This window comes from Eufriesea mexicana, unplaced genomic scaffold, assembly GCF_001483705.2.
Source record: "Eufriesea mexicana isolate 0111107269 unplaced genomic scaffold, ASM148370v2 scaffold1808, whole genome shotgun sequence".
Lineage (NCBI taxonomy): Eukaryota > Metazoa > Arthropoda > Insecta > Hymenoptera > Apidae > Eufriesea > Eufriesea mexicana.
Genome location: NW_016909925.1, coordinates 278,079 through 292,321, shown reverse-complemented (window position 1 = coordinate 292,321; position 14,243 = coordinate 278,079). Strand labels below are relative to the sequence as shown.

General features: G+C 52.0%; 2 protein-coding genes across 2 annotated transcripts in view; both read left to right on the top strand.

Annotated features, from left to right (window-relative positions):
- Window positions 1-7,635, top strand: part of Su(var)3-3 (lysine-specific histone demethylase Su(var)3-3) — a 94,702-nt gene extending 87,067 nt beyond the window's left edge. Inside the window, exons 11-14 of the mRNA XM_017902361.1 lie at window positions 3,769-4,061; window positions 5,137-5,349; window positions 6,101-6,299; window positions 7,009-7,635. Coding sequence (XP_017757850.1) covers window positions 3,769-4,061; window positions 5,137-5,349; window positions 6,101-6,299; window positions 7,009-7,196 — 893 coding nt within the window. The 3' untranslated portion in view covers window positions 7,197-7,635. The remainder of the gene's footprint in view (window positions 1-3,768; window positions 4,062-5,136; window positions 5,350-6,100; window positions 6,300-7,008) is intronic.
- A 4,297-nt stretch (window positions 7,636-11,932) lies between these two features.
- On the top strand, window positions 11,933-13,878 carry LOC108549111 (trichohyalin). The gene is made up of 2 exons (XM_017902357.1): window positions 11,933-12,200; window positions 12,539-13,878. Exons 1-2 carry the CDS (start codon window positions 11,933-11,935, stop codon window positions 13,876-13,878), a joined length of 1,608 nt encoding a protein of 535 aa, XP_017757846.1.
- The last annotated feature ends 365 nt before the right edge of the window (window positions 13,879-14,243 follow it).

Genomic DNA, 14,243 nt, shown 5'->3' with positions numbered 1-14,243 from the left:
CGACGCTCTGCGTCTCTTCTCCACCTGCTCTCCCTCTCCTCTCCCGTCCTCCTTCCTCCTGGCCGCGTTACGTCGCGACTTTCTCTCTCCCGCACCCTCTTTGTCCCTCTGTTCTCGAGGCGCGTCCCTCGCTGTTGCGCTCCCGGCTGCACTTCGACTCCTGTCGAGACGACAGAACGCCATAAGCAACCAATTTAAATGTAAATTGAAAAGCAGCGCGGCATACAAATTGTTCGACTCGCCGTCAAAAAATACTGCGAGCAAAGATCAAACGGAAGACAAGACGCGAGAGGGTAGCACGCTCGCTCGAGAGTACGGCTCGCCTGCGATACGGCCGAGATAGAACGAGAGGAAAGCCGGATTCCCCCTCGCGGATCGTTCCGCGCCGCGTCGCTGCGGCCTCAGACACGCTGATAAATTCTTCGTTAAATATTTGCGTTCGCCGGCACCGGCTGGTTCCGGCGGAACCGCGCCTCTCTTCCGCTCCATCTCCTGTGCCCGTCTTGGCCCACTCCGTGGTTTCCGCCACCGACGTCTCGCGTGTTTCCCTTTCACGCGTCGCGTCTGCTTCTTCGTCGTCTCCGGGCCTTCGGGTTCAAAAATCGCTGTAAAATTCAAATATCGCGAATTATTCGACAGTCATTGCTAATATTGCACAGTCGAAGCGGATACGGTATCGTTATTAGTCCTTTTGTCTCGATCTTGCTGTCAGTCCGGATCTCCTCTGAACACGGATCAGTCTGGCAACTCTATCGACGGGGAAAACGCGTCTTTGACGGAAATGGAGAGGCGGGCAGGAGCGTTTACGGACGGACGGAAATGCGGGGAACGAATTTTTCATTCGTCGGGAGTGGAGAGCTGGTGGTCCGCGGTCCGCTGAAAAATTCAGCGGGTTTGTTCGCGGAACGAAAGCCGGAAAAACGGCAATGGGACCGAATTGAATGGGCTTCCGGCTTGGTTTTTGTTTGCCAGATTTTTCAGAGACGATTCTCTGATGGAAGACAGCGTGCGGTCTGCGTTAGCGAGCGAAACGCTTGTTCCAGCCGAAAGTAAACATCCGAGCGGGCATTGGGAGTTACGCTGGCAAACAATAATGGCGGTGCGCGCGTTTCCTGGCTCGGTGTTATTTCGGGGAGCCGCGTGGAAATGCAGCTATCCGAGAGAACGATACTCCAGCCCTCGTACCCCGCCGACTAATTACGCGCGGGATGTATCGTAAACCGATCGACCGCGATACCAGTTTCGCTATTACTCCGGAATCCCGAACGCGGAGCGCGAAGTTCGTAAGAATTACGGGGATACCCGCGAGCGTAATTAAATTTCTTCGGGGGCGAAGGACTCGCGGACGGGAATAACCCTGGCCGGGCGAGCGGAAGGTTTCCGAAGGAGAAAACAGGGAAAAGGGGGGAACAATATAACGGAGAAGGAAGAGGACCGAAACCGGATCAGTTCGTTCTACGCGGATAATTTTCATCGACTGGGAACCGGCTGCCTCATTGCGAGGAATTAATTTCCAATTCCAACTGCAGACGAAGAACGAAACAGAGGGAAACGGAAAGAGGGCGGCGGTGGAATACAGAGCGGGGCGGTGGGGGACGGGATCGACTTACCATAATTTTGGTAGCACCGGATCGTTCCCTTCACTGGCTGTTGAATATTCCCTCGCTTATTAGAAAGGGTTTCTGTAATCGACGCCAGACACGAGCGGGTGTCTACCCGTGGCACCGGTGTAGCCGCCAGTCAAATGGATTCCAATTAAAGTAATAACGAATCCGGCCGTACGGGCGTTTTCGTCGTCGCAAATAATCGCGCGCAGCCGGATATCGGCGGGCCGCGTCGTTCGCGCGACGCGTTCTTTCCCATTCGATTCCTCGTCACCGCGTTCCCTCCGCCGCGGCTCCGGGGGACCGAGGAACGGCCCCGTGAATGGGCCGACGTCGAATTTAAATCGGTCGAATTAACGAAACGACGGTGCGACTGTCCTTCGACGCGATAATAAATTTCTAGGTGGGAACAGGTCCGGCCAGCTCCGACGCGCGCGAGGCACCGAGAGGGAGCGAGAGGCAGCGAGAGGAAACGAGACGAGAGGCAAAGAGAAAAAAGGGGAATAATGGAAAGTCTGACAGAACTTTTCCACGCGATTCCGCTCGCGTTCCGTTCCACCGGCGCTCCTCCGTGCGATCCGAGGCGCGAGAACCGGCAGACGAATCGATTTTCGAATTGTTCACTGAGTAATAATAACGAAGAGACGGCCGTGGGGTTGTATCGGGGTGTGTGCCCCGGGATCGCGTAAATTTAAATCTCTCCGAAATGGTATCCGCCGATAGAGGAGAGTGGCGCTTGTTAGCACGCTGCTGGCCATCAACATAATTAACCCCCCTAAGTGGAGACGCCTGTGTATCATTATTAGTACATGCGCAGCGGATGTTACGGGGTTCGAATGTGCTTACGAGAATTTAGGGCCGCGTCAGGTGTCCTGATTTGGCCGCGCTAATGCGAAATATCCAATTAACCGGTAATGGAGCCTTTATCGCATCCGGTGACATCGGCCCGCGGAATTTCAACCCCGCGCGGCCCACCTTTGCGCCGATCCACGCGAATCCGAACACGGCCGAAAAGTACGCGGTATCTGTCGCTCGTTTCGTAATCCGTTCCGATAATCGCGAGCTTCGAGATTTCGAGCATCGAGCTCGGGTTGCCAGCCGTAGTAGGACACGTAGTCCGAGGTGGGCCGCATCGTTCAAGGTAATTGGAGGATCTCGTAGCCGGTGGATAGCGGCGGTTCTCGTCTCTGGGACAAGAGTCTCTTCCTCCTCGAATTTTTATTCCTATGCGACGCTCTGCGCGATCTCGTGTCTCTTACGTTGAAAGGAAAGAGGAAAGTGTAGGAGACGGATATCCGAGGTAGGGAAGATATCGCTCCAGATATTTCGTTTTCAAGAACGAGGTTTATTTCGTACAATTGTTTGCTCGATGTGTTCGAATTGAGGGTTTGCTAAAAACTCCTCTCTCTTGTGGTTCCGACGGATGGTTTACTTTCCTATGGTGCTGCTAGCCTGTTGCTATCCCCTTGTCACTGTGTTGCGACAGGGTAGCAGGCGAAGGACGAAAGGAAAGGGAAGGGATGAGCGTTTCGACCCGGGCCTGCCAATAGACTAGTCGGTAAGACTCTGTAGCAGACCAATCTTTCTTTTTTCAATTTTATGTTGATTTTTAAAGCGTTGTCACGAGTGTCGTCTGCTTTCCTAGTCACGTGATAGATCAAAGGTACATTTTCGCTATTCTGGATGTACCCTTGACCATCAAGATACACGAAAGCCACTGGTGACGTGTAGCCTTCTAACAGGCCCTGCCTTAGACTGGGATACTTACGTAGCGTAGGAACTTCTATATGAGGGATATCGAGGATTCACCGAGGACTTGCGAGAAAATCCTCGAACCTTCTTCGAATAGGAATCAATCTATTGGGGAGAGTGAGAATGATGGTCGCTACAAAAGTAAAAAGGCTTACGTCGAGAGACACCTTTCCATTTGTTCCCTCTTGATATTACGTCGATTCGATGTCGCGTTGCGAATGGGACACCCTGTGCACACCATAACCAACAGCCCGGAAACACCCTATCCGCGAACCCTCTGTTATCACCCCCCGCGAAAGTTACCCGAAATCTCGAAACCGAACTAGTCGAAGCTTAATCACCCTGTTCCTCCTGCCATCCTCGCGAGGAGCCGATACGCGTTATCATACGTATATTTGACGGAATTTTTCAGTTCGCAATGGCTACTCGTGCGTACCTGTTGCTCTCTCCGAGGGCCTGGACATCCGGCTGAACACCGCGGCCAGGGCGGTCCGTTACGGCGTGAACGGGGTGGAGGTGTGGGCCGCACCCTCGCGCAGCCCTCACACAAATCACACGGTGTACAAGGCGGACGCGGTGCTGGTCACGCTGCCACTCGGCGTGCTGAAGGCTTCCGCCCCGCCGTCCGCGGTCGCCTTCAACCCGCCGCTTCCGGACTGGAAGTCCCAGGCTATTCAGAGGCTCGGCTTCGGCAATTTAAATAAGGTAAGCGGTCGCTGGCTCGCGCTCTCGAGCCCTCCGTCTGATTTATGCGGCCGGCGAAAACGACGATCGAACTTGTCGACCGGCCCGGAATGAGATATATTGTGATCCGGCGGCCTCTTTCGTCGCGAGAGCACCGGTGACGTGGCTCGTGTCGCTTCTTACGCCGGGACACGTTCCTTTTACGGCCTCCCAGAGTCGGTTTACGAGCGCCGAGACCGGGACCGGGCTCTCTGCCGAAATTAAAGGCTCATCGCGCGGCCAAACGGGCCACGGCTGTCTGGATCTCTCGACCGATAGCTCGTCCACTCGAATAAATTCGGGACAATTCCGTGGGTAATTTACGAATCGATGTTACGCCGTGGGAGAGACCTGCGAGCACCGGTCCTCTGCTTCCTATATGCCGAAATCCGGCATATCTTTCGAATATTCAGCCGTGTTCGTACGCGAATCGGGAAGAAGGGAACTCGCGGGGTAGACTTTGAGGATTTCTCGAGGCGCTACCGTCCAGCGCGATATTCGCCAAGCTCCGCGATGAATTTTCTAATTGTCTCAAACGACGGTGCATAATCTGTAAAGAGAATGATTCATGCGACGCGGCGACGGTGGTAAACGTTTACGTGAGCAACCCTTAAGCCGGAGGATTTACCAGCCCCGGCGACGAGTATATAATATTTTGTTCAAACAGCTTACCAGCGCCCGGAGTCTACACCTAATAGCTCGCTTCCGTCGGTTTCACCTTGTAAACCGGAAATTACGCGCGTTCCGTGTAACTGGAAATTCGCGGGAAGAGATTCGCGAGATTCGCGCTGGAAATTGTCCTCTCGAGCACGAAGCTCTCGATTCGATCGTTGCCGCGTATTGCGAGCGCGGACCGAGATTCTAATGTCTCGAGGAAAGTTGCCCCGTCGCCGATTCCGCACCCATTCATCCTCGAGAAACCCCCGTCCACTTAAAACTCGTGGGCCGAAACGACTCCACGAGGGTCGAACCGGTACCTCGGTGGAGAATAATCGGTGGACGAGTCTGCGAGCGCCGCTAGGGCAAGGAAGTAACTCCCGGGAATCCGTCACGTCAGGTGGTGCTGTGCTTCGAACGGATCTTCTGGGACCCGACCGCCAATTTGTTTGGCCACGTGGGGAGCACGACCGCGTCGCGTGGTGAGCTCTTCCTCTTCTGGAACCTTTACAAGGCACCGGTATTGTTGGCTCTGGTGGCCGGCGAGGCTGCATGCGTGATGGAGAACGTCAGCGATGACGTGATCGTTGGCCGCTGCATCGCAGTTTTAAAGGTGAGCTTCGTTCAACGATTAATCCTTCCTCGAGATTCGCGCTTCCTGTTTTACGTCCACGGGAACGGGCCATGGGGACCATCGGTTGGAACTCGTATCCATGCCAGACTTGAAGTGGTCCAAGAGTAGCACGCCAATATCGGACGTACTCCTTAAGCCAACGCAGGGTCAAGCGCGGATTGACTTTCCCGTTGGTTGGACCATGTCCGTTTCATTGGTAAGATGACGATATAAATTCGCACTCGACACCTGCCAATATAGCCGATACGGCTGAGAACTGGCAAAGCAGCGCACTGAGCAATTGCAAGCTTAACCGTTTGAGTCCCAAGCGGCGCGATCGCTCTGTTCAGGTTTCATGTCGAGAAAACCCAGCCCATTTCGAGCGTTCCCGACAGCTGACGGTGGTGCGTCACCGACTGTCCAAGTCGCATGTTCAGATTTACTGACGCGAGTACATCGCACAGCTCCTTCTTTTAATGCGAATAATACATTTTGCAATAGGTACAATGCTATAATAATAGTGCAATAATACATTACAGAATAAAACATTTTGTATTTCATTGTTACGCTTGGGTCTTCTCGTACCCGCTTAGAGGCAGCGCGATTGCGCTGCTTGGGATTCTTCGGACAGTGTTTTTTCAAAACTCTCAGGGATTCAAACAATAGTTAGGAAACAATACTTGTTTTACGTCCGCGAAGAAGTTTCATCTCTTCACGGTATATCGCGTTTGTTTTTTAAATTTCGTTTTAGGGCATCTTTGGAAACCAAGTGGTCCCACAGCCACGCGAAAGCGTGGTAACGAGATGGAGGGCGGATCCGTGGGCGAGAGGCTCGTACAGTTTCGTCGCGGTCGGCAGTTCCGGTAGCGATTACGATCTCCTGGCTGCGCCCGTCGCACCCCCTACCACCCCTGGCACGCCGCCACCGCAGCCGAGAGTCTTCTTCGCAGGTAAATATTTAGTCTCCGCGATATTTTCAGTGGCTACGCGGCTTCTTTCTTTCTCTCCCTTTCCTTTCTCTCCTTTTTCGCTTTTTCTCCTTTTTCGGGGGCAGGGAATGAAGTGGACTTTGGCGTCTGCTGGCTGATAAAGAGTGTGCAATTCCCGTGGACGGGATGTGAATCGTGTCCTTTTCAGGCGGCTGGGTTGTGCTTTTCTCTGCATGCCTTTTATGCCGGGTAGCCTTTTCAAAGGGGGTTTAATGGTTTCGTGATAGGTTTAAGAAGTTATTTTTAGGAAGAAAGTATCGCGCGCTTTGTGCGTCCGGTTGCTACATCCAAGGGGTCTTCGTTTATCGCGAGATAAGCGGAACGCTTTGTTTACGCTGTATTCCTTGAAATTTACCACGGCTGATAGCACGGATGCCTATGCGTCTTGCAATTTCCAGCTAGCGTTACCTCTCACCTCTACGACTGTTCTCTATATTTTCCTTAAAATCGCGTGTCCATCATCGACACGCGTATATGCTACTCACCTCTCCAGTGCAACGTGATTGCAATTTCCTCTCCAACAACCCTCGAGCGATCCCCTAAATCGACCAAGGTCGTCGCGTTGAAAGTCGAAAAGAGTTGTGGCCCAGAGCGATACCCGTGACGCCGAGGATCCCCCCATTGATTCGACCGCTTTCTAACGCGGTCACGAACCGATCTGTGCTTTCAGGCGAGCATACCATACGAAATTACCCGGCGACCGTGCACGGTGCTTTCCTGAGCGGCCTGCGCGAGGGCGGACGGATCGCGGACCAGCTCTGCGGAAGCCCGTACGCGCCACCGACGATGCCCGCTCCCGGTCCAACGCCGACGGCCATCCCGACCGTGACCACCACCGGCTCAACCTCCACGCCTTAGCGTTCTGCCACGGAACCCGCGGCCTTCGATCGTTAACAAGCGTTATTATTACAATTACTACGATTACCGCTATTATTATTCTCGCTTAGACGACAAGAAGAAAGTAGGGGACGGTGGCTGGAATCGTTCCCCGAAACGCGAGACGCCCCCGTCGAGTTTCCCCCGGGAACGGACGGAGATTCCAGTGACCGTCCCCGCTCGTTTATCGTGTTTCGATCGTAACCGTCGAGGTTTAATTAAGCCATCAGCACGTATACGAGCATTCGAGCGCGATCTTACAATTAGTTAGGGAAATCTGTCCGCCGGTGACCACCCCATAACGCTCGTTCGACGATCGTCGTTTCATTGTCCCGCTGCGATCCCCGATGAATCTGTGGTTTTCTCTTAATTGGCCCCGTTACTTGGAACAGCGATTCAGACGTAATGGAGAAGCCGGGGATCGGGGCGGGATTAGGTGTATCGGCGTGCCGTTACGCGATTCGCAATTTCCGTCTGTTCGTCCCTGCTGCTCTTCGACGAGATCGTACAATTATTTATTTTTCAGATATCGTACGCGACGAAAGAAATGAATAAATAACAGTCGAAGACGGGGATGATCGACCAAGAGCCGAGGATCGTAATCCCGGTCGGGCACGTCGATCCACGCGCAGCTACGATCCTCGACCTGGCCGTTTCAGTTTTTCGGTTGGTCCGTGTTCGTTTCGGAGTGTCGTTGATACGGGTCAAACGCGAGGATCGTAGCGATCTTAGAGATACGTCGGTTCATGATAAGAGAGATTCGTGCCTTTGCTACTACGTTCCATCACGATCATACACACATGTTTAGTCTGTACCATATCGTAGAAGTCGTTTCATTGTACGTTTAGCATACTCTGTCGTACCAGTTGTCCTTTCCCTCCGCATCTCCTCTCCGTTTCCTTTAATCGCTTAGTCAATATCGTTTTAACGCCGCATGCTTCTGTCCGAATCTTCCTTTCCCTAGGTATCATGCTTCCTCGAGGTTACTCGATCTTAGCCACCTTCCGTCATGTCGGCCTTCAATTACTACTATTATTACTTACGATTAATTTCACCTTTGTAAACCAGTACACGCATTTTTGTAAAGACAAATACCGTTAAATGTTCGATGGAGGATTAAGTGTTTGCGCATTGTCTACCGCAAGAATTTCGAGCGAAGCCATCTCAGCACCGATTAGAGTAATTTGTACACTCGATCTCGCCGATCGATTTAACCTTCGAGCATCTATTGCCGCGAATGCTTTTCTAATGGCGTAATGGCCGAGACGCTCGAAACTTGGCGTAGCTCGCAGGAAGATACGCTACGAGACGATGACTTCGTTCAAGCCCGATTTCATCCCCGACCATGTTCATCGGCCAATACCCGAGCGATTGAGCAACGAGGAACGGAATTCCAGCAACTCCCGGTGTTCGCGTCCGGATTAAATCGACCCGGATCTGGAAACAAATTGCGTCAAGCGCACACGTATCGGTTAAGGCTCCCATCCACGGATATTCTACATGATAGAACAATTTCAACCCCATGCAATCGACAATTAAACCGTACTTTGTGTCACTGTATGTCATCGATAATAATAGACGTCGAGTTCTCGTAAGTTACACGCGTCGTTAACGACAACGTCTACGTCTCGTCGCGATACCATACACCTAAGTACGAATCTGTAAAGACTAATCGAAGAGTCCTCGATTATACACCAGCAATGCGTCTATTCGTCTGGATTAAAGGCAGAGAGTTGTTACTATACCAAGGAGAATCACTCGTGTTTCATTTGCTCCGATCGCCATCTCCCTCGAGCTCTAACGCGTCGCGGTGCTCCACGCTCGCAGCCAGCCAAGTCATCCGCGTCTCAGTCGTCGATGACGCGACCGAGCCGCTCGTTTCGACCCATTTCCATGCCAAGATTCCCGACGATCGAGCGACACATATCGCTATTGTGAACCGTCTCCTCTAGCCGGCTTCTTCGTTCACTCTCGAGCGATTTTCTCCGTTGTCCGAGGAACACTTGGGGGGTTACGTTAAGCTCTGCGCAATAAGAAATGTCAATGTCTCGAGAGAGGATTCCTGGCTGTCTATCTCGCGATGGAACTAGGTGAGTTGGCCGACGCGTTCTGCGCCACTCGTCGCTTTCTCTCGCAGAAACTCCTCATCTGCCTCTTTCACCGGCGACAGGCCTTTCAAGCTCTGTACCTCGCTTCCTTTGCAGAGATACGTATGCCGGAAACGCGGCTATTCATCTTGGAAGTCACTGATTTAAAGAAGACCTCGTAGTTGGCGAGGGAGGTTCGCGAACTAAGTCCCGTGTTGCGTTCGATTCGAGGGAAAAGAGAGATTCGATTTAAAGAGTTCTAAGATGAGTTTCTCGCGAAGATGATTGGTAGCGATCGTGGAGATTCGAGGTGGTTGGAAAGTAGGGTTCCTACTTTCATCTGGGTCCGAGGGTGCTACTGGGACTTTGGGGTACCGGTGCTCCAGGTGCCCTAAACTCGATGGAGAGCTCGTCGCTTAGACTCTGTTTTCGCGTAAAGCATGCGTCGGAATATTTCGTCCATTTTCGTTTCTTTTGGAATTCGATAAAATTTGAGCAAAATGGTACCGCGTCCTACGAGGTTTGCTCAGCTGGAAGATGCAATATGGTGGGTCGGTCGATCAGGAAGATCGTAAAGCGATTATCGCGTTGTTGTTTTATTATTCACGGGGCTCTGCGTTCCCGCAAGAACCCCACACTACCAAAAATTGAACGCACAAATACTCACGTTAGGAGTACTTACAGGCTTCAGCTTGTGGCCTCATGCCTGAGGGAACCACCTCGTTGATCATGGTATCCCCTACGCCAGGTTAGTATGGCAGTTCTCAGTCTCTCGCTTCCTGATTAACATTATCGGTACCGCATTCACTTTCGAGAAATTGCGATGAAGCAAACTCCATCCATCGGTAGTCCGGACGAACTATTTATGATAATTGAATAGCGACTCGACGACTGTTCGATCGAGTTACAAGATGGCCTGGGAAATTTCCTGATATCTCCAAGTTTCGTTTCTCGTTTCCCAATTTTGATTGGATTTTTGCCTCATAGTCAGAGCCGCCAAGCGTGTACGAGAAGTTTCACGGAAACGCGAAGTGGATATTAAATTTCACCGTTCCCCGTTCGCTTCAATTATCGAGATCATGCTTTGAGGTTAATTCGTACGAAGCGTACGGGCGGAAAATATTTCATCGTGATACGGAAAATGGATTTTTCGTTGTCGCAGCGACAGTCATTCCCTCCGGGCTGCCGATATTTTACTTGCATTTCAATTATGAATATTTGTCTTCGTGAAACCGGGTCTACGCGATTAATCTTTCATGGCGATTAATTCCAACGGTACGATCTATTAACCGAACCTCGACGTTTCGTTGCTTCCATAAATAAACGATCAACCGCTATTATTTCCTCGTTCAAGATAATTTCGCTCCTCGCGGTGTGATTATTTCGCGTGCGGAGAAAATGGTGGGCATTGCCACGTGCCCGGGACGTGTCCGCGAGAGGAACCGAGCCGTGGTGCATAATTCTCGAACCGACGCGACCCACCACCCCCGTCTGCCGGCGAAATTTCCTGCCTAAATCGGGGATATTGTGAGCTTGATTACTTCGATATAGATATTGCGTTACAGTCATGGCTGGGGGCGTGTAATCGAACTACACGGAGTCTCGTAAACTCGATGAACTTGAAAGACGAGCCACCGACGAAGTCCTGAACTTCTGACGGCGTGCAATGTTAGCACTTTGCCGTCGAGTTCGCGGCCTCCGTCCCTGCGTTCCACCCTTCTCCGCCGCTTCCTTACCACGCCGCATCGTTGCTCCTGCCTCGGATCCCACGATTTCCTCGGATAATTGATTTTCCGTGTGTAAACGCGGTCAAAGATACCGTGGATGGTCGAGCGTGGATCTAAAAATTTCCACGACGGCAGGTCGGGGCTGCGGAAGAATTACGACGCGGAGACAGCCAGGGGTGGATCCGAGACGATCGGGATCGGTCGAGGGAACAATTAACGGGAAGTATCGAGTCGCGGGGAACGTTCCGGTTAAATATTGAACGAGAACATAGACGGAAGTTTACCTTCGACCGACTCTGCAGAAGCTAGCGAAACTTAGTTCGGATCTTTTGCAGCGTGGAGCAGGGTGGATGGAAGCGAAGTAATTTAAGCGAGGACCAAATTGACGCTGTCTTGATTTATAATCGATTTATTACGCGTTCGATGTGTCTCTGGAAGATTGGCAACCTGTTCCCCGTCATCGAACGAGACACAGAGAGTTCGGGGTAGGTAGTACAACAGCGAGTTAGAAAAAATAGAATCGTACCGGCTAAATATCGAGCGTTTGACAGGTCGACTGCGAGAAAAACGACCGACCCCATTGATAGCCCATTAATTCCCAGTAATGATCCAATTACCGCGCCAGAGTCGGCCCTTCGATCACCTATTCGACGCCTCGGAGCGTGTTCGTGTGCATCAGTCACGTTCCAGGGCATTGAGCAACATCCAAGTGTACCCAGCCTAACCGAACCGTAACCAGACCACCGTTGCAAATCAACCCCCGCCCCCGTCTGGCTGAAATATTAATTCAATAGGGTCGGTCGTCGTAGTAACCGTAAACACCGGTTCGTGTCGTTGATCCGTCAGAGATCGTGGCGTTGAACATCCTCGATTTCCACGTTTCCAACCCTCGAATCACGCGCCAATGAGCTTCTTCCCGTTGGACGAGCTACGATGCGGCCCCCTGAAGCCGAGGAAATATCCCCAGACCGCGGTCGGCACCCCGAACGCGTTTTGGGGATACAGGTTGCACGAGAGATCGAACTGCAGGAAGGTGCCACTGCCAGAGACGTTCGAGGACTTGGAGCAGCAGAAGACCAGGGAATACGAACACGCGACCAAGATCTTGGACTTTGAGGAGCATACGAAGAGGAGGATCAAGAGGAAGAAGGTCTGGCAACGAGTTCAGCAAGGTACTACCGAGGAGTATTAGGCTATTCGCTGTCAAGACACGTGTGACGCAAGAGCTACGTGCAGGTTAGGTTTTGTTTGAGATTTTATCGCGGTTCTTCGAGAGGTTCTTCTTCCTTGGGTGTAATTTTTAGGGTGGTTTAGGGAAATTCCAATTCATCGGAGTCTAATAGAGTTCTTGGTCATTTGCGAAGTGTAAAGGGTTAGGCTGAAGCTAGGCAAATCGGTTTCGTCACGTGTACCTTCCTATTTTCGCGCGTAACACTCGTCCCTGATGTTTTCCTTTCGATGAAATCCTATGGCAAACTGCGAGACGCTATCGGCGCTAATAATTCTGCAGGATTAGCGAGTTACGAGGACACGGTGAACGCGCGGCGAGAGAAGCTGCGCGAGCTATTGTTGAAAGAAGAGATGGGCCTAATTCACGAGGTGATACACCAGGCTCAGCACGGCGACGATGCCAGGATGGACGACATTCGCCTGAGGGTAGAGGAGATACGCAAGGAGGAGGAGGAGAGGCGCTTGGCACTGGTCGCTGCGAAAAGGATGCAGCAGTATTTAGCCCAGTGTCCAGAAATCCGTGAAAAACTGTCGAGGAGGTCAGCGATCGAAACGAAACTGGGCAACCTGGCTCAAATGGCCGACAACGAAGCCAAGAAGCAGGCGGAGAGGGAATTAGATCACCTCTGGCACGAATTGACGCTGAAGGAGATCGAAGCGAAGAAGGAGAGAGAAGTGGAGGAGGCTAAACGACGTTGCCTGGCTCAGCAGGACAATATGACCGTCCTGGCGAAACAGGTAGCCGGGAAGTTGGTCCTCGAGGAGCAAAAGAAGCAGGTACAGAAGGAGGACAGGGAACATTTAGATCGTTTATGGGCGACGCTTCGTGAAGAGGAACGTAAGAACCTAGAAAGAGAACGTCAGAAGAGGGAACGGATTAAGAAGGAGCTGCAGGAACAGATCCTGATAGCCAAGAGGAAACTGGCCGAGCAAGCGCGCCACGAGAGGGAAATGGAACGCTTCAGACACGCCATCGTCACGGAGGAATTAGCAAAGGAGCGAAGCAGCATCAAAGAGGCCAGTGCAGCTCTTCGGCAAGAATTGCTCGCTTATTTGGAATATTTGGAAGAGCTGAGAAAGGAGGAAGCTAAGAGGGACATGGAGGTGGATCGGATAGTGGAGCAGTCGTCGAAGGACGCTGCTACCAGGCGCACCCTTGCGGCGAAGAAGTTCAGAGAGGTTAGGGAGAGGCTGCTGCAGGATGTCCTCCGAGGTCGGGAGGAGCAACTGAGGATAAAGAGCGAGAAGGAGAGGAGGGAGATGGAGGAGCGTGAGTTGGAGAAGGAGATGATGGAGAAGCACATCGAGTCGGAGGCCAAGCTGGCTGCTCACGCGAGGCAGGAGGGGAAGGAGCGAGCCTTGCGTTATAGGAAGGACTTGGAGGAGCAATGGAAACGGAGCGAGGATGCACGACGTAGAGAAATCGAGGAAGATAAACGGATGCGCTTAGAGCAGGCGAAAGAAGAGGAAGAGTATCGGAAATTAACGGAAGAATTATTGTCGGCTTCCGAGAACGTTACTCCGCACCCGTTCAAGGTTTTACTGAAAGAATGCGCGGCTCGTTACGCCGCGGAGCAAGCAGGGAAATGTTACTGTCCGCCACCGTTGCACGGGGAATAATTAGCGATACGTACGTATAAATTTTAATAATTGAGAGTATTACACTTTGTATTGTAAAATAATAGCATTCCTTTTTGAATTTTCAAATACGAAGTTTCATTTTCCCGCTCCGCAGGGATCGCGATCCAGCCGGTGATCTATAGCACCGTTCGAGCTCCTCGCGCCATCTGTGCCGGCTCGTCGAACCTTCGCTCGCGTCGTCGGTAATATAGAGCTCTGCTCCGTTATCGATTCTACCCTTTTTCTTCGCTTTTCACGGCGCGCGCCATCGTGGCGCAATATTTAAAAATACCGCACCGAGTGGAAAGAAAAATCGCTGGAAATAGACTCGTCGCTCGACGCAACCTTTCTCGTTCGTTCCTTCG

What these genes read in the sequence shown, in the direction of transcription:
- LOC108549111 (XM_017902357.1), top strand. Translation starts at nt 11,933, where the DNA reads ATGAGCTTCTTCCCGTTGGACGAGCTACGATGCGGCCCCCTGAAGCCG. An exon ending in CTGGCAACGAGTTCAGCAAG is followed by an intron (nt 12,201 to 12,538) that starts GTACTACCGAGG and finishes ATAATTCTGCAG; the next exon opens with GATTAGCGAGTTACGAGGAC.